Source organism: Chiloscyllium punctatum, chromosome 4, assembly GCF_047496795.1.
Source record: "Chiloscyllium punctatum isolate Juve2018m chromosome 4, sChiPun1.3, whole genome shotgun sequence".
Classification (NCBI taxonomy): domain Eukaryota; kingdom Metazoa; phylum Chordata; class Chondrichthyes; order Orectolobiformes; family Hemiscylliidae; genus Chiloscyllium; species Chiloscyllium punctatum.
Window position 1 is genome coordinate 20,838,994 of NC_092742.1, and position 21,117 is coordinate 20,860,110.

The window sequence follows — 21,117 nt, forward strand, 5'->3', positions numbered from 1 at the left end:
AACAGGTAAATAAGCCAAAACTACTCAGATGACACCAGTTGCAATTCAGTTTTGTTTCAATCACTCAAATAACAATTAATGTTTCTTTTTCTTCCACCTTTTCATCACTATTTTGCTCTTTATTTCGGAGGTTCTGAATCATGCTGGGACAAAATTTTAAGAACGTTATAATTTTACCAGTTTCCAATCCAAGTGGCTTTTTTTTTACATGTTATACAGTTTGGAAACAGACCCTTCAATCCAACTCGTCGGTACTAACCAGATATCCCAACTAATCTAGTCCCATTTGCCAGCATTTGGCCCATATCCCTCTCAACCCTTCTTATTCATACAGCCATCCAGGTGCCTTTTAAATGTTGTAATTGTACCTGCCTCCACCACTTCCTCTGGCAGTTCATTCCATACACTAGTGTACTGATACTTTGTCTTTTAACATAGAACAGTGCTTTGCAAAAAAAAAATTGCAATGCTGGAAATTAGAAACTAAAACAGGAATGCTCAACAGGTCTGGCAGCATCTGTGAAGAGAAACCAGAGTTAATGTATTTGGTCCAGCAAAAATTCTTCAATGCTTTGCAAACATCTTATGCAATGTCACCCCAGTAAAAATGGAGAGACGGGAAATGGAGAGAAGACGTATGAGAGCTGTGAAGGTTCATGAGAGTGAGGAGGGATTATTGGAAGAATTCCATAACCCCAGTTATTGCTGTGAGCTGGCAACCCCAAAAGCTCATGTTATGATCTTAACTCTCTTTGGGAATCCCTGGTCCACAAGTATCATTAAGATTCACTGCATTATCAGTGGCAGCAGGACTATGCACTATGTGATTGTCTCTGCTCAGAGATGCTCTGATCTGGTTGAGATCATTTGATCTTGTGGAGACTAGAGATGAACTCCCTCTTCATGCTCTTAGGTCATTGTTCCAAGCACCATGTCATTTAACTTGTCCTTGGATGCAGGAACTGTCAGCAATGCCGCACCAATTGTCCATTGCTGTTGCAACGAAAAGATGTAGGCAGCCATCTCCTGGAACCACAAGTCATAAGTCATGGTGCTCCCATTGTGAGGTTGGTTGAGGAATTTCAGAATGTTAACCCATCAACACTGAAGGAAAAACATAAGTCCACATAAAGATGATGCTGCTCTTGTTGGTGGAGCTTGTGGAGGAACAATCAAAGTAACCTTTATACATTACAAGCAGTGGTTTAAAAAGATGCACCATCATAGACTAGGACAACACAAATGTCCAAAAATGTGATCATTTTTAAAATTCATTCATGGAAGGAGGGCATCATTGATCAAGTCAGCATTTATTGCACATCCCTAATTGCCCAGACAATAGTTAAGCACATCACTGTGAAGTCACATGTAGGCCAGGGCAGGTAAGGCTGGCAATTTCCTTCCCTAAGGACATTAGTGAACCAGAAGGGCGGCACGGTGGCACAGTGGTTAGCACTGCTGCCTCACAGCGCCAGAGACCTGGGTTCAATTCCCACCTCAGGCGACTGACTGTGTGGAGTTTGCACGTTCTCCCCGTGTCTGCGTGGGTTTCCTCCGGGTGCTCCGGTTTCCTCCCACAGTCCAAAGATGTGTAGGTCAGGTGAATTGGCCATGCTAAATTGCCCGTAGTGTTAGGTAAGGGGTAGATGTAGATGTAGATGTAGGGGTATGGGTGGGTTACGCTTCGGCGGGGCGGTGTGGACTTGTTGGGCCGAAGGGCCTGTTTCCACACTGTAAGTAATCGAATCTAATCTAATCTAATCCAACAATTGACAATGGATTCATGGTCATCCATATTAGTCTCTTAATTCCAGATTTCTATTGAACTCGAATTCTACCATCTGCTGTAGTGGGATTTGAACCTGTGTCATTAGGATATTACTTAGGTCTCTGGATTAAGTTAGTCTAGTGATAATACCACTAGTCCATCATCTACCTTGTCATATGTTTATTACCCACATTCAAAAAACAAATGCTTAAAAACTGTAGTTTTACTTTTATTTTCCAAATCTCAGATGTTAACATACATCATGAACACAGTCTACTTTTAAACAACACCAAAGGAAGTATGTTTTATAATATTCTCCCAACCAAAAGATACTTGACCTGTAATGGCAATAGTTTTGAGAGGATGGTGACAGTGCCTGCGGCCAGGAAGATTTAGCATGCATGTATTAGTGAGGAGTTGGATGGAGATGATTTGAGGCACCAGATGAAACTGGAAAGATGAGGAGAAGGGCAGTATGGGACTAAGAAAAGCAATATGGCTTAACTTTCCTATTAGCATCAGGTTATCTGACACCATAAGTCAGATTTGAAGGAATCAGCCTGGCATTTGGCTGTAAGGTGGATTTGGCATGAATTTAGCAGTCACAGGAGTAGCAAAGGATAAGGGACTGTACAGGAGCCAATTCCAACACATCATGGCTCATCACGGAATTACTGAGGACCTGAGCAGCAATGGGAAACAGGAAGCAAAAGACTGGCCCGTGATAGGGTTGGCCCTCACTTCCAGATGCTAATCTGAAGATTCTCCTTGAGGCAGTAGGAGAGATTGGACATGCCCCCTTTGCACAGGGCTATAGGAGAAGGCCATCTGAAACAAAGCAAACACTCCCTGTGGTGGCTGAGAACACTAGGAGGTGCAAAATAGTAGAAGATCAGAGGGAAAATAAATTGTTCAATTGGGTTCTTCCTGTATGCAAGGGTGAGGACATCACTAGATTCTCACAAGGTCTTTGGTTGTTCAGAGTTGTCCAGGGTACCCTTTTTCATTGTTCTTTCATGCGATGTGGGCTGTCTTTGGCATTTCCTGCCTGTCCTAATTGTCCTTGAACTGGTGATTTACCAGACCATTTGAGGAGATAGTTAAGAGTCAACAAGATCTCTGGGGGTTTGGAGTCACATGTAGGCCAGACTCAGTAAGGACAAGTCCTAAGAACATTTGTAAACAAGATGGGTTTTCATGACAATAGCTTTCACAGTCTTCATTTCTTGGACCAGCTTTATATTCCAGACTTTTATCAACAGATTGTAATTTCCATTGGCTGTTATGGGGGGATTTGAACCCACATCTCCAGGGCACTGCCCCAGGCTGCTGGACCATTAATCCCGTGAGATTCCCATTACACTAGTATCTATGCCCCCTACTGTTCTCTCAGCAAGGCTCAGATCTGTCATGTTGAATTATGTTTCCCAGAACTGATAGGAGTAGCTTCCTATGTCAGTGAATCGCCAGCATTGGTCACAGAGGCCAAAGGGTTTCATATCTCTCTCAAGCAAATAAACTGCCCCACCTCATCTTCGTTCACCAAGAACGAATATGACCAAGAACAGTGACTGAGATGGTGACTGAAATTGGAGGTCAGTGTGTTAAACAAACCACCTTGAAATAGAACATAGAACATAGAACAGTACAGCACAGAACAGGCCCTTCAGCCCATGATGTTGTGCCGACCATTGATCCTCATGTATGCACCCTCAAATTTCTGTGACCATATGCATGTCCAACAGTCTCTTAAATGTCCCCAATGACCTTGCTTCCACAACTGCAGCTGGCAACGCATTCCATGCTCTCACAACTCTGTGTAAAGAACCCGCCTCTGACATCCCCTCTATACTTTCCTCCAACCAGCTTAAAACTATGACCCATCCTTTTAGCCATTTCTGCCCTGGGAAATAGTCTCTGGCTATCGCCTCTATCTATGCCTCTCATTATCTTGTATACCTCCATTAGGTTCCCTCTCATCCTCCTTTTCTCCAATGAAAAAGTCCGAGCTCAGTCAACCTCTCTTCATAAGATAAACCCTCCAGTCCAGGCAGCATCCTGGTAAACCTCCTCTGAACCCTCTTTAAAGCATCCACATCTTTCCTATAATAGGGCGACCAGAACTGGACGCAGTATTCTAAGTGCGGTCTAACCAAAGTTTTATAGAGCTGCAACAAGATCTCACGGCTCTTAAACTCAATCCCCCTGTTAATGAAAGAAATGTACACTCATTTCTTCTATAATGTGATAGCCATGTTCCTGTGCGATGCCACACTACACAAAAATCATGCAATACAAACAACACTTAAAGTGTTGGTGACCTAATCGCATTATAGCCAATACACAATTTATAAGTCCATGTTTTAGGAACAGCGTTCCCTACTCACCAATCGCGTTGCAGCCATTTGCATTAATGAAAGACATTATAGCAAGAACTGACTGTATACTTTTTCACTTACTGACCCATGTCACAAGATATTTGAGCCTCATTTACTTAATTGTGATACAGGATAAGAGGGAAAAAGTGCATGAAGGGGTGTGTGTGTGCCTATAAGGGGAACAGTGAAAACTATGAATGGTCCATACTGTAGGATATCTAATCTAATCTGGATCAACTCACTGGCAATAACAGGTGATTATTCCAGGTTGCAAGTTCAGTAGAAGTAATTTCAAAATACTCTCAATGGCAGTTCCTTGACCCTTACTGTTCTCCTGGATTAGAAGAGATCGGGTAATGAAATAACCCCTGAACATCGATACATTTTAATGATATCCTCAAGGCCTGCTCCACAGCTGGGGCACCTCTGTATTCACAACTTTCCTCTTCCACCAATAAGTAGAATGTTCTATTCTAAGACATTACTTTCTTTAAGGTCCATACCATTTTCAAGGTTAACACATTTCTGGAGGACTATGTTATAGAGCACACAGTGGACCGCCACAATGAGAGAGACCCTCACAGGCTGACCAGTCCAGGCAATATGACCGGATCTTCAGAGGTCTGATGGCTTTCCAGATCATGGTTCTTGCAGCTACCTTCAGTCTTGGTCTCTAATAAAGGTGCAAATCCTAATATTTTGAGTATGATACCTTGTCCACTAGAATCCACCAGCGCAGTTAGATGTTGGAATGAAGAGCTGTAAGTAATCTTTGGCTGCCAGAGGATGAATAAGCAGCTGCCAAGACAATGCAGAGAAGCATGAAGTTTTTGTTGTAGTTACAGGGCAGTTAATTGTTGGGGGAATGAAAGTTCTTCTAGTTGATGAATGTCCCTTGGTGGCCAATGGGTGCCTTGATGATGACATGAATGAAACTGATGATATCTTGAAAGTGGAAGAATCCAGTAATGGTGACCCTCTTTGCGCCTGCAACCCATATCTGACTGGAATTGAATATCGTCCTGATCTTGCAAATTCAGCATCACTGAATATGATATACAAGATTATACTACCTTCTAGTCCCTTGCCTCTCTCCCCAGTCCTCACCCTTGCATACAGGAAGAATTCAATTGAATGGCTCCACCTCTCCTGCTGACATTACTTTTCATCATTTCTGCATCTAGAATGTGAAATGCCACCTATTACCTTTCTTGCATTCATCTGGACTCTATTACATTCAATTCATTTATGCCTCAGGTGGGTGAAAACACCCTGCACTTCCTATGCACATGTAGACCATTCTGCAGTTCCTGCATAGCCAATGCATCTGTGTGTCAATGGCACCACACTCCTCTCAGTAATGTTCCTTTTATGGACTCACTCAAACTGATGTTGTGGTCAGAACTAACTCCCTGCTGCATTACAACAGTTTACCATCATAGGTCTGGACGGCACTGAACTGATCTTGCAGTCCCAAACTATCCCTGAACAAGCTCCTTCATTAATTCATTTCCCTCATTGCAGATTTCGAGGCCAGCATGCCTTTTCCCGGTCCTGATGAAATTTGCTTGTGGCAGTCATGGTGCTGGGAAATCAGCACACTGCCTGGCAGTACTATTTACAACGTCTCTACCTCCCACAATATATAAACCCTGAACTACAGCATTGTACTTGCTAAGTACTTACAGATGAAGAATAATTCAATGTTAAATTTTGAACGATTCTGTATTCTGTTCATTTTTTACGCCAAGTCATGCCTCTTCTCTATCACAGGTTGTGCATTTGCTATGTCAGCCACAGCTCAAATGCTCGTGTTTTCATCTCTTGATGAGAAACTTGTTTGTTCAAGTCCCACTACAGAACTTGAGCTCAAGATTATAACCTGACGCTCTAATATTACCTGAGGGAGTGCTGCACAGTTGGACATGCTGTCTCTCAACTGAGAGATAAAGCCAATACTAGGAGTAAATTATTACAGATGCTGGAATCTGTAATGAAAACAAAAAAAAAACCTAGCTTCTGATATGAAAACACTTAATTGTTAATATTTTTCTGAAGATTCATGTTTCAAGAATTTTGAATCATGGTTAATGTGAATAAAAATTGAGGAGATACCTGAACCATTTGTTTTTAAGGGGATCACGAAAGGATATTTCATTAAAAGACACTTCTTGGAAATCATGTGGTTTACACTAAGTAAATGGTCAAGATTCTTGGCTGTTGGATTTACTGCATGTTGATCATCTTCAATTAACTATTAGATTTACTGGAAGTCATCTGTCTAAGCTTGCGGCTGGCAAGGGGTAAAGTAATTTTGGATATTATTGGGAATACGGCTAGGGTACAACCTTTCATGAAGGGAGAGATTCCCCAGCTCAGCATCTGAGAAAAAGGATCCAGTAAAACAGCTGAAATACTGAGTAAACCGTTCTCCTGAAAAACCTCAAAGTTCAGATCATTCCGAATGCAAGTCTGTGTTAGGATTTGGCGCTCTCACCGTCGTGGCCCGGGTTCAATTCCCAGTCAGGGATAGCTTCTATAATGGGCAGCATGGTGGCACAGTGGTTAGCATTGCTGTCTCACAGCTCCAGAGACCTGGATTCAATTCCGACCTCAGGCAACTGTCTGTGTGGAGTTTGCACATTTCTCCCAGTGTCTGCGTGGGTTTCCTCCAGGTGCTCCGATTTCCTCCCACAGTCCAAAAATATGCAGGTCAGGTGAATTGGCCATGCTAAATTGCCCATAATGTTAGGTGAAGGGTAAATGTAGGGGAATGGGTCTGGGTAGATTGCTCTTTGGAGGGTCGGTGTGGACTTGTTGGGCTGAAGGGCCTGTTTTCACACTGTAAGTAATCTAATCTAGTCAATCTGCATCAGGATGCTGAGTGATATCCATCCTGAATATTTCAGATTTTTTTAAATTCAAGAGCTAATGGCGAGTTTTTTTTCCCCCAAAATTCAGTATTTAACTTTTTTTTTATTAAATGGTGTATGCATGTCAGGGTTTATTTAGGAAGGAGAATAAACGTTCATATTTCAAATTTTGTCTTAATCAACTTTATAACTTGGCTGAATAATTCCTGATTTCACAACCGACCAATGATTTTATTGTTTATTCGTGAAACCTGGTTGATGGATCTTATTATCCTAAAGCTTGTCCCCATCCCATTAGTGTTCAATGTTCAAAGCCTCTACAGTAGACAGGCAGAAGGCTGGAAGAACACAGCAAGCCAAGCAGCATTAGAAGGTGGAGAAGTTGATGTTTCAGGTGTAACCCTTCTTCAGGATGTCCTTCACCACCTGATGCTGCCTGACTTGCTGTGCTCTTCCAGCCTCCTGACTGTCTATTTTGGATTCAAGCATCTGCAGTTTTTTTTTGTTATAAACTTGTACAGGCAGTCATCTGGTTGCAAATAGGATCTGTTCTGGAGTCTCTCGCAAGTCAATTTGTTTGCAAGTCAGAGTACAATTCAGGAAAGTGTAAGTACAGAAGAATATTTATTCTTTGGGTCTTTAAATTTTAAAACTATGTATGAGATCACATTTTGTAAGTATGAGCATTTGTATGTCAGATTTTTGTAAATTGATGAGCCTGCTGTACATCCTCCACTAACATGCACAATGGCAGCCAATATGTACCTTCCATTAGATGCAGCACAACAAGATGCCAAAGTTGTTGTGACAGATCCTTCCAAACCTCTGATCTCTACCTGGTTTGAAGGAAAGAACAGCAAATGGATGTGAAAACCACCCTGACATGGTACTGTATCATCAGGTCTTCACTGTTGCTGGATCAAAATCATGAAACACCTCCCCCCACCAACCACACCCACCCCCCCCCCAACACACACACACACACACACACACACACGCACACACGCACAGACACACACAGACAGACACACACAGACAGACACAGACACAGACACAGACACACACACACACACACACACAGACAGACACAGACACACACACACACACACACAGACAGACACAGACACACACACACAGACAGACACAGACACACACACACAGACACACACGCACGCACGCACAGACAGACACAAACACACACACACACACAGACACACACACACTCACATGCACAGACAGACACAGACACACACACACGCGCACGCATAGACAGACACACACACACTCACACACTCACACGCACAGACACACACAGACAGACAGACACACACACACACACTACAGCAACTCAAGATGATGGTTCACCAGAGTTACTCGGGAACTGGTCTTGCAAGTGATGCTCATAACCCAAATGAAAACAAAACTGGGTTTGCTGACTGACCATTTAAATTGCTAGGACTTACTAATGATAAAGTTCAAGACTTCCAGGTCTCTTACATTTTACTTTTATTTATTGCAGCATTATTTGCTGCTTATTTTCTCTGTGTGCAAAACAGGAGTCCACTGCCTTGCCCTTAATTTCATCTGTCACTGTTTAGCTCAGGAATTTGCCCAGACCATTACATGGTTTCTTGTTTGTAGTAATTGATTCCATTAATCCTCATCATCATGAGCTGAGACCTGAGCTGGGATCCAGATTGGAGAAGGGCAAGAGAGAAAGAGTGAGAGCCCGCGCGCGCGAGAGAGAGAGAGAGAGAGAGAGAGCAGGAAAGTGCCTTGATTTGGAAACAGGAAAAGCCAAAAAGCTGACCACACTTATTATATGCAATTTATCCTTATTTTCGCAGCATGTACAGCATGCAATCATGTTATTAAACATGTGATCTGACCATTTTGGTAACTGTCCATCTTCTTAAGTGCACTTCAACATATGATAGATATCCTGTTTTCTTGTTATTTATCAGTAACACAACTTGAGTAATGTACTTGAAAAGCTCAAACAAGTTTCTTAACAGTTTAGATTACAATTTGTAGTGACTGATAACTATGTATGTACCTCCTGCTATTCTGCTCCATGGAACTTGGCAGTGGGCTGTATGGATTATATCTCGGTCCTGGGCTTATTAGCATTTAAAGCAGCACAGCTCCTGAACTATGAACAACATCCACCTTTTCGCCCCCAGTATAATTATTTTTAACTCATTCACTGGCTGGGCCAGCATTTATTGCCCATCCCTAACTGCCCAGAGGCAGTTAAGAGTCAACCACATTAGTGTGGGTCGAGTCACATGTGGGCCAGACCAGGTAAGGATGGCAGTTTCCTTCCCTGAAGGACATTAACGAACCAGATGGATTTTTCCAACAATTGACATGGTCATCATTAAACTCTTCATTCTAGGTTATTATTGAATTCAACTTCCACCATCTACCATGGCAGGATTTAAATCCAGGTCCCTAGAATATCACTTTGGTCTCAGAAATAGCAGTCCAGCAATAATACCATTCGGCCATCATCTCTCCTTGGATGATAATAATACATAGGCAGGGTGAAAATATGTATATGCTACCATAGTTACAAATCTACTTATACAGAAGCAACAGTACAAACATTTACGAGTTGAAGTGTGGATATGAAGTACTGGTGCTTTGACAGTCCTTCTGGATATTGTGATGGTGAAACCTTTGAGACATTTATATTTCATTCTAGGGCATCCTTGACTTGGGCATCTTGGTATGTTGCTGTCACCTTGGTTGTCCATTGTTCAAGCTTACTTCTGTGTGTGGTTTGTTCATATTTGGCATATTGCACACAGTCGCTTTACTTAGTTTCTGTTTCTCTCAACATTGCTTCATTAGTTTTGAGATTTCATGGAATCTAAGTTCATTTCGATATCTCTGTGGGTAACCATGACTTTCAGGTTGGCCTTCTTTCTCAAGACATTGCACAGCAGGACACAAGTTTGTGTTGACAATACTTGTTTGAGTGACTCAGATGCATGTAGACCACCTTGCTGCGATATATATGGGACCGCCCTCTCTTCCAACTTCTTTAAATGATGATGCCTTGTTGAAAAACTAGGTATGCATAGTGCCAGGGAGTTTTAAAAAAGGAGGCATTTCTGCAGATCTTCTTTGTCTTGGGAAGTAGGCATATATCCTAGCTCTATAACATTGCTTGTGTCAGGACATATCCTATAACTTGAACAGATAGAGTCAAAAAAGCTGTGACCTGCATTCATTTGGTACTCCTTGCTGTTGAAGACAAATTCTTCAGGATATTATTGGTGAGTGTAAATTTAAGTCGTGCATTTTATTGGTTTTGCCCATCGCCGAAATATTATCAGGAAGACAAACGCATCCAGGGATATTTTCTTGTAATTCCATCTCTAACATCCTGGAACATCTTGAGTGATAGACAGATTGAAAGGTAATCTCTGGAAGCAAATCAGGCGCGCTGAAAACAGTGATTTCCTGAGATCACATTGCCAAATCAGATAAGAAATATCTTTGTTTGGCATTCAGCTTGGGAAGAATTTAACTTCTGTGAATTTGGGATTCAATTCCTCCAATGTCAGAAATTTGTATGGGCATCTCTTTACAGAAATGTTTAGATATCTGGGGTTTAAACACGCTCCAAGAGTACCACCTTTCCCCAGCATGCACATAATAGAACTACATTAAGTTTTTCACTTTACTCTTAAGCTTCTGTATATGAAACACTGCACTTTCTTGACAAGCTTTTTCACAGAACTGCACCATCGTCTTCACGAATGTAACGTAATACTCCCCACTTGCCCAGATAAGTGCAGCTCCAACAACACTCAAAGCTTGACACCATCCAAAACAAATCTGACACCTTGATTGGCACCACATTCACTCCCTCCATATCAATGCTTAGTAGCAACTGTGTATACCTATCTACAAGGTGCACTGCAAACATTCATCGAGGCTCCTTATACAGCACTTTTCAAACACATGGCCAGTATCACGAGAAAGACCAAGACAGCAGATACATAGAAACACCACCACCTGGAAATATTTTGCCATTCCTTCAGTGTTGGTGTGTCAAAATCCTGGAACTTCACTCTTAACAGCATTACAGGTGTACCTGCATCAAATGGACTGCAGTGGTTCAAGAAGGCAGCTCACCACCACCTTCTCAATGGTAACTATGGATGAGCAATAAATAGTGCTTACCCACACCCCATGAATGAATAAGTGGCCGTGAGAAACCAAGCCATGAGACATTGCAGAGATTACAAAGTCACTCTACTGATTTCTCAAGATTTTATTGCAGAAGCAATTGGATCCAAAATATTCCTCTGCTTAAACGCAGTTTAATAGAGATCAAAAGAGTCAATAACATCTGTCAAAAAACACATAATGGGTTAAATGCCAAACCATGCTGCCATTTTAAAAAACTTAATTCATGGGATGTGGGCCTTGCGGACTAGGCCAGCATTTCTTACCCATCGCTAATTGCCCAGAGGGCAATTGAGAGTCAACCACATTGTTGTGGGTCTGGAGTCACATGTAGGCCAGACCAGGTAAAGATGGCATTTTCTGTTCCTTGCAGGACATTTAGTGAACCAGATGGGGATTTTCCCAACAATTGACAATGGACTCACAGTCATCATTAGACTTTTAATTCCAGATTTTAAAAATTAAATTCAAGTTCCACTATCTACTGTGGCAGGATTTGAACCCAGGTCCCCAGAACATTACCTCAGTAATTGGATTAACAGTCCAGCAATAATACAACTAGGACATCACCTCCCCTCCCACCTGATATGATGCTTCTCTAAAATGTTTTGGAGTTACAATTTTGCAAGGAATGTCGCCCTGCATATGCAATCAGGTGAGATGCTAATCCTAATCGCCACTGAAGAAGAAGATCCATAAATGTTGGATGGATGCAAAAAAAAGCTTGATAATCACAATGTGTATTTAAAAGCAATATGTTTACTTTTATGCAACTCAAGTTAGTGCACCTTGGCAGGAAATCAAAGGAAAATTCAATGAAGGAGAAGCAAGTTATTAACATAGCCTACAAAACAGATGGAGGTGGTACTGCAGATGCTGAAGATTAGAGTCAAGATTAGAGTGGTGCTGGAAAAGCACAGCAGGTCAGGCAGCATCTGAGGAGCAGGAAAATAAACGTTTCGGGCAAAAGCCCTTCATCAGGAATCCTGATGAAGGGCTTTTGCCCGATACATCGATTTTCCTGCTCCTTGGATGCTGCCTGACCTGCTGTGCCTTTCCAGCACCACTCTAATCATAGCCTACGAAGTGCAGGTTGAACCACTGGAAACCCAAAAAGAGGCAGTAAACCAGCAAGATAGCTGAATGTAAAATACTGCAGCTCTTGGAAATCTGGAACAATCTCAGCCAATGTGGGCGGCACGGTGGCACAGTGGTTAGCACTGCTGCCTCACAGCGCCGGAGACCTGGGTTCAATTCCCACCTCAGGCGACTGACTGTGTGGAGTTTGCACGTTCTCCCCGTGTCTGCGTGGGTTTCCTCCGGGTGCTCCGGTTTCCTCCCACAGTCCAAAGATGTGCAGGTCAGGTGAATTGGCCATGCTAAATTGCCCGTAGTGTTAGGTAAGGGGTGGGTACGCTTCGGCGGGGCGGTGTGGACTTGTTGGGCCGAAGGGCCTGTTTCCACACTGTAAGTAATCTAATCTAATCTAATGTGGAGGACCCCATCAAGCCTGGTAGCTTCAAAGGACAGAAAAAAAAGAGTTAACATTTCAGACCCCTGGGTTGCTGTGCAGTAAAGAGAGAGGCTTCAAGCCAGAGTGGTATCAAGTCAATCAGGTCAGACTGAAGCTGCATGAACAACATTAATCTTCATCTCCCAGCATTCAATAAAATGTTCGGTCCAAATTTTGAAGACATTGAAGTTTCACAATGCTGAAAGAAACTATGGTAAGCATGAACTCCCTGAATGTCTTTGGTGATGGAGCCATCATAATTTGAAAGTCCTTAAAAAAGATGATTCTGGAATGAATGAATGGGAAAGGAAACAAGAATATAGGTAAATGTTATAGCAACTATCCTGAAGTTCCCAGTGTATTTGACACAGAAGATCTGAGGGTCTACAGCTGGAAGTGAAGGTCCTTCAGGTGAATCTCAACTCCAAGTCTCAAACAATTAATCTGCCAACAGAACCCGCAGATAACTTGTCAGTCAACAAGAGCACATCAACTTCGGTAAAAAGGAAAACAAAAGATTGGACATGAACTGAGAAGGGGAGGCAGACTTCAACAATACAAAAGCTAATTATGAAAAGATAATGAAACTAGAAATGTGTGTGGAAAACACAGACCATTAATGCATTTGCTGAGATTACAAACCACGAAGACACAAAAGTAAGCTGAAAAAAAAGCAGATGCAGAGGTCTTATTAAAAAAAAAACAAGGTCTTCTCTCAGCCCCAAACTCAAACCAGGCAGTTTTGTTTTTAAATTCATTTGCAGCATGTGACAACCACTGGCTAAGCCAACATTTATTGCCCATCCCTAATTTCCTGGAAGGCAGTTAAGAGTCAACCACATTGCTGTAGGTTAGAAATCACATGCAGTCCAGACCAGATAAGGATAGCAGATTTCCTTCCCTCAAAGACATTAGTGAACTCCCCTAACAATGTATAATGGTTTAATGGTCTTCATTAGACTCTTATTTTCATTGAATTCAAATTCTACCATTTATAATGGTGAGATTCAAACCCAGATCATCAGAGCATTATCTGGGATTCTGGATTAACCAGAATAGTGGTATTATTATTCAGGAATAATACCATTAAGCCATCATCTACCCAGACACAGTCTGACTCTACATATAAAACAGTAAAAGGATCAGTATGACTTTGCAAACCTAGACTCGATTTGAGGAAAAGAAAGAGTTAGTTTATAATTTGCCAAATGTTCAAAGATTTGTTTGCTTTTGAAGGAATATGGATAGACCACTGATTAACAGTTCATTTTTAAAAGGTTTTTAAAATGGGGAAGCAGTGTTGAGTTTGTGATGATGTGATTAAACGTGTGATTTGGCCACCTTGGTTTCTGCCAGCATTTACTAATGTCTCCTATAATATGAGGGTGCCAGAATTGAAAGATAAATCACAGAACAGGTTGTTTGGAAAGTTTTAGGTAGGAGAAGAGTATCAGGACCAGTGTTAGGTCCCAGTGATCAGAATGGAAAGGATGGTGATCGCAAAATTTGAGGAACTCTTCAATGAAATCTATGGGGAAGTTCCTGTGAGACCAAGAGTGTATTACCAATAGAAAGGATTGTCCATGTTTTCCAAGGAGGCTGCATTTTAAAAATATTTTTAAATCAAGTCACTGCAGAGGATTTCTTACAGTCAGGCAACTTTCTGAACAGTAGCCAATGCAGTAGTTCTTGCTTTATTCTTAAGGCACTACCGAAATGAAATATGTTGCTGATAATTTTGAATGATTGAATATAAAAGCCTTTTAGTTTGTTCAAAAAGAACATCTGATTTAGGATCACATTTAAACAGGCTTCAAATAAATATTAATATTGACTCATGCAGTACATATTAAACATGCCAGAGCAATTTGTGACTTTATAGCTAGTAGAATAAACTATATATCCTACCATGCCTAAAAAACAATGACTATTTTTACGGACATGCAATTATTAAAAGCAGTTTCATTGTCAGTTTTCTTTTTTTTAAGGAGTGCATCCTCTAAAGGATTTATTACGGCACTCAGGGAATATTATGAAACTAGTTCAAGAAAAAATATCCTGTTTTGTTAATCTCATACTGCTGAAAACTCACCCAAAATAAATCTGAAGTAAGAGAACACACACTGCAGTAGCACATCTGTTACACTCCCCCAGTTTTTTTAGTTTGAATTGTTGACCTCTTGCAGCATATGATCCAATATGTGACTGTACGATCAACAACATCTGTTTGAAATTTCTTAAAAAAAGGTAACTGGGGGACTGAGGCGTACAGCCTTATTGATGAAGATGAAACACATATAAGTATTAATGCCAATGAGGAAACAAAACCAGGAAGGATATTATGCAGGATGTGCAGCAGTCATCAGTAGGTATCAAACATCTGGTACATTGTTTGACAGCAGTCTTTTAAATCTGAATCTCATCCATGGTACTGCTGAGCAAAGAACAAGCAAAATCCTGCTATGCGAAATTCAAATGCATCAATTCCAATTACTGGATTTTCTTCCATACAATTCATTTCTAGTGAAACTATGGTTTGTCTGGCATCGTGCCCTCCTGGCATGACGTAGCACCCTCCTGGCATGGCATGGTGATCTCCTGGCGTGACGCCCTCCTGGTATTGTGTGGTGACCTCCAGGCCTGGTGCAGCAGTCTCCTCCCGTGTCGTGGTGCCAACGCAGTGTGGAGCTAGGGCCTGGTGCGGACTGAAAGCTAAGCGTCAGCATGGTCTGCTGTACTGAGCTTTTATTTCCGGAATGTTGGACATTTTATTTCTGTATTGTCTAAAAACATGTAACTAAAGAAGCTGTACCAAGTACTTTTGTATCTATGTTGGCGCTATATACTCATTGAGAATATGTGACAATAAAGGTTAGCCTACATGAAGGAATGTCAAGGGCAAATTCAGTTCTACTGCGCCTGGAGGCCATTACAGATCTATTTTATATGGGGCTCAGTTGAGGTTTCTCCCCCTATAAGATAAGATGTTCCAGCTTCAACAAATCAGAAGCTTCTCAGTCCTCCCAGGGCCATGGGGAGAGATGGCAACTGCTGGGATTCCAACAGTGCTCAAAACAGTGACAACAAAACAGGCTTGAAGTTCCAGGGCCAGTATCAGGCCCAGTCTTAGGTCTCAGTAATCAGAATGGAAAGGTTGTTGATCGCAAAGGGCTGAGGAACTCTTCAGTTAAATCTTTGGGTAAGTTCCCCGAGGTGTATTACCAGCAAATAGGAAGCACTTATGACTTGGTGGCAGTATCTTTGATCCAGGAGGTCCAGAGTTCAAGTCCCACCTGATCCAGAGGCATGTAATAACATCTTTGAACAGGTTGATTGGAAAATATAAAAAAAAGTTTACCAAACTGCTGCAGCTATTGAAGTAATGGTTTCCTTCCAAACAAGGTCTTGTGAATAGTGTGGTGACTTGATGGTTCATAGTGCTGTATAATTATCATGACCAAAGTTCTATCTGATAGATGCACGCAATTACCTAATAAAGGAATAATCTTGTTCTGTTGACCCGTTTGTTGGCTGAATCTTTAGCCAAATGCTTAATGTGGAGCATTTGTCCAAATAGTCTCCACCTGCACTATGAATTATTGGCAGATAAGGAATGTTACAAGTAATTTCTGCTGATTTGAAAATGAAATTGGAGACTTAGTCCAATTTTAAAAGATTTTATCTTTCAAGATCTTGTTTGCTGTAAAGTTCAAATTACAAAATTTATCTGAGCTCTTTTAAATACATTAGAAGTCAACTTTTGTTTATTTTTCCTTACTGATATCATAAGAATAGACTTTGTTTTGGTGCACATTTCAAATCCATTACAGAGTAGTATAACAAATACAGGGCTGCAATGGCATAAAACTATCAGATTAAATCCACCTTAAAAGCACAAGTTCAATAGCAATAACTATAAAACTATCAATTTCACTGCCTTTTTTTTGATGCAGCTGTCAGATTTGTGACTAATTATTGAGAAGTGTCAATGGCACACAGTTTATTTTAGGAATCTTACCTACACATCGTCCATTCATTGCTTTGTATCCAACTGAACAGCTGACACATTCAAAGGAACCCAGAGTATTGATACACTCCCCAGTAGGACATGTATTGGGACTACTGCATTCATCAATATCTGTGGGATTAATCAAAAACTGAGCTCAGGTTTTTCCATTTAAAACTAGCTTGACAAATTGACTGAATTATGTATCTGTTCAAGCCACAGCCCGAGGAGGTTTTGTTGTCAAAGCATTTAAATTGTGTCACAGTAAAAGCTAAGAACAGAAAAATATTACCACATTTTTTTCACTCATTCATGGGATGTGGGTATCGCTGGTGAGGCCAGCATTTATTTGATTAGATTAGATTAGATTCCCTACAGTGTGGAAACAGGCCCTTCGGCCCAATCAGTCCACACCGACACTCTGAAGAGTAACCCACACAGACCCACTTCCCCTCTGACTAACACACCTACACTATGGGCAATTTAGCATGGCAAATTCACCTAACCTGCACATCTTTGGATTGTGGGAGGAAACCCATGCAGACACAGGGAGAATGTGCAAACTCCACACAGACAGTCGCCTGAGGCTGGAATCGAACCTGGGACCCGAGTGCTGTGAGACAGCAGTGCTAACCACTGAGCCACCGTGCCGCCCCAAATTGCCCAGAAGGCAGTTAAGTGTCAACCACACTGCTGTGGGTCTGGAGTCACATGTAGGCTAGACCAGGTAAGGATGGCAGATTTCCTTCCCTTACAGCTATTGGTGAAATCCCCAAACAATGGACAATGGTTTCATGGTTTTTGTTGGACTCTTAATTCTAGATGTTTTATTGAATTAAAATTCCACCTTTTGAGATGGTGGGATTCAAGCCCAGCTCAGCAGAGCATTATCTAGCATTCTGGAAAAACAGGCTCTGTAATAATACCACTAAGCACATAAAACAGTAAAAGTATCAGTAAGACTTTGCAAACCGAGTTGAGGAAAAGAAAGAGTTAGTTTGCAATTCGCTAAATGTTCAAAGATTTGTTTGCTTTTGAAAGTATATGGATAGACCACCTATTAACGGTTTATTTTTAAAAGGTTTAAAAGTGTTGAGTTTGTGATGATGTGATTAAACGTGTGATTTGGCCACCTTGGTTTCTGCCAGCATGTACTAATGTCTCCTATAATATGAGGGTGCCAGAATTGAAAGATAAATTATAGAACAGGTTATTTGGAAAGTTTTAGGTTGGAGAAGAGTAGTGTATGGATTCTCCTTGTTCTCCAAGGAGGCTGCATTTTAAAAATATTTTTAAATCTATTTGCTTTTGAAGGTGTATGGATAGACCACCTATTAACAGTTTATTTTGAAAATGTTTATAAAATGGGGAAGCAGTGCTGAGTTTGTGTTTCCATTGGCCACCTTGGCTTCTGTCCCTCTTTACAAATGCCACCTATAATAGGAGTGTGCCGGAAGTGAAAGATAAATGTCTGGAGACATATAGGCCAGACCAGGTAGGGACGGCAGATTCCTTCCCTAACGGACATTAGGGAGTCAGATGCGGTTTTCTGAAAATCGTCAATGGTTTCATGGTCATCATGAGGTTTTAATTCCAGATTTTTATTGAATTCAAATTTCACCATCCAGCAGAGTATGATTTGAAATTGGGTCCCCAGAACATTATCTGGGTCTCTGGAAAAACAGTTCAGCAATAATCCCACTAGACCATCCACAATTTGCACAATGTCTACAAGTTCAGATTTTGAAAGACCAAATGAATCTAACTTTGGCAAACTACATTGCAAAGGCATCATGCCATAATGTCCAAATCTTGCTGGGTCAGTCAACCTTGTGATGTGCCAAACCCTTACCTGATGTCATCCATCAAGGTTTTTGAGCTGCTACTTTTGGTCAAACATATAGCGGCTGCCCAGTTAATGAACATTTAACTTATAATGCGATCCCACATGGTGGTTTGGGGGGGAAGTGGGGGGGAGGTGTAATTTTAAAAGATAAGACATACAAACATTTCCTGTACTTATGAGTAGTGGGTTTACATTATGAGTGACATGGGCTCAGTCGTTAACACTGCTGGGGACCTGGGTTCGATTCCAGTCTTGGGTGACTGTCTGTGTGGAGTTTGCACATTCTCCCCGTGTCTGTGTAGGTTTCCTCCAGGTGCTCCGGTTTCCTCCCACAGTCCAAAGATGTGCAGATTAGGTGGATTGGCCACGCTAAATTGTCAACAGTGTTCAGGGATGTGTAGATTGCTGCATTAGTCACACGTTAAATGTATGGGAATGGGTCTGGGCGGGTTACTCTTTGGAGGGTCACTGTGGATTTGTTGGGCCTGTTTCCACACTGCAGGGAATCTGATAGAAAAGTTCTAATCATCCTGCAGTGTTTTGACTTGGGAACAAAGTGACGTGCAAATGCATTTCACAACAGATTCCATCCATCGACTGACTGTATATTTTATTCTACCAGATTTCTTAATTTTCAGCTTCTCGATTGATAAAACATTGCATCATTAAAAAAAGTCCATTATTTGCGCAAGGGTGTGTAAACTGGACAAAGCAACGTCTGCTTTGTCTGTACTGTCAAACAATTTATCTGAGTAGATACATAGTTGTGATCGTGACAATGAGAAAGGAAAAGCCTGTTCAAACTTTCCAAATCTAATATCCAAAGGGAAAAATGTGGCAGAAACCAGTGAATCTAAAGCAGAGAAATCAGATGAGTGATGAAGGATACTGTGATATACAAGGTGGTTCTGCTGGAACAGTGTACAAGTGGTCACACTACAGCTGGAGTACTGTGTGCAGTTCTGGAATCCACAATTTAGGAAGAATGTGATTGCACTGCAGAAGAGATTTACCAGGTGATTGCCTGGGCTGAACGGTTTAAAATACTAAGAGAGTGTGAATCGCTTGGCGTCATTTCCCTTGGAGCAGAGGAGATGGAGGGAGGACATGACTAAGAAGTATAAAATTATGAGACAGGGTAGACAGGAGATAATTTTCCCCTTGGTGGATAGATCACTGACCAGGCCATAGTTTTCAGAAAAGGAACAGGAAGTTTATAGGGAACATGAGGGATAAAAATGTTCACGCAGAGCTTTGGTGAGAATCTGGAACTCACTGCCGACAAAGGTGGTTGAGGTAAAAACCCTTATAACATTTAAGAAGCATTCAGATGGACACTTGAAATGCTGAGATATACAACGCTAGGGGATAAATGCTGGAAAATGGGTTAAGAATAGTTAGGTAGTTATTTCTGACTGATGCAGATTTGATAGGCTGAAAGACCCTTTATTGTGCTATGGACCTCTGTGACTCTGCATCATTTTCTCTAATAAACGTTTAGGAATGAGTGACCACAATATGATAGAATTTTACATGTTGAAAGTAAGGGTACTTCTATCTGAAGAAAGGTGTTAAATGTGAATAAGAGAAAATGATGAAAACATTATGGACAAATTGGCTAGATTGGGAAAATACATTAAAAGGCATCTCTGTACACAGGCAATGGATAGCCCTTAAAAGAATGATTACACAACTTACTACAACTATACATTCTTTCAAGACGCAAAACCACAAAATAAAACTCTAGTCAACCATGGCTGACAAAGGAAGTTAAGGATTACACCACATTCAAAAACAAAGGCTAGAAATGGTAATAAATCTGAGGTCTGAGATTTTTGTTTTTTCAGAATGCAGCCAAAATGGCCCCAGAAACCGATAAGGAAAGGAAAAGCTGAATGTGAATACAATCTGTCAAAAGAAAGTAAAAAAATCACACAACACCAGGTTATAGTCCAACGGGTTTATTTGGAAGCACTAGCCTTTGGAACAATCACCTGATGAAGGAGCGGTGCTCTAAAAGCTAGTGCTTCCAAATAAACCTGTTGGACTATAAGCTGGTATTGCGTGATGTTTCACTTAGTACACCTCAGTTCAACACCGGCTCCTCCAAATCATGCCAAAAGAAAAACACTCAAACCTGAAAAAAGGAAACATTTACGTAAGACGGATGTGGATCCATTTCAGTTTGTCAGGAGAATTTACACCAGGGAATCGAGAAATGGGAGAGCAGTTGAATTAATTAATTTGCAACTGTTTTCACTGAGGAAGATGCAAGAAATCTTCCAGAATCAGGGATTCAAGTAACTAGGAGTGAAGGAACTTAGTATTTGTAACAAGGCTGTACTGGAGAAATGATGGAGATGAAACTTGATAAACCAGAATGTTGGAGGTGGCCACAGAAATAATTGTGGTGATTATCTTTCAAAATACCATAGAATTTGGAATAATTCTTGCAGATTTGAAGCTAACAGATGACACTTCATTATTTCAGACAGGAAGAAGAGAGAAAACAGGGAACTGTAAACCTGTC

General features: G+C 41.1%; 1 protein-coding gene across 2 annotated transcripts in view; it reads right to left on the minus strand.

Moving 5' to 3' along the window:
* The window catches only part of LOC140476119 (latent-transforming growth factor beta-binding protein 2-like), a 469,839-nt gene that overhangs the window by 115,865 nt on the left and 332,857 nt on the right, over positions 1-21,117 (minus strand). For both annotated transcript variants that reach the window (XM_072568220.1, XM_072568221.1), the window contains exon 20: positions 16,754-16,873. In XM_072568220.1, the coding sequence (XP_072424321.1) occupies positions 16,754-16,873 (120 nt within the window). The remainder of the gene's footprint in view (positions 1-16,753; positions 16,874-21,117) is intronic.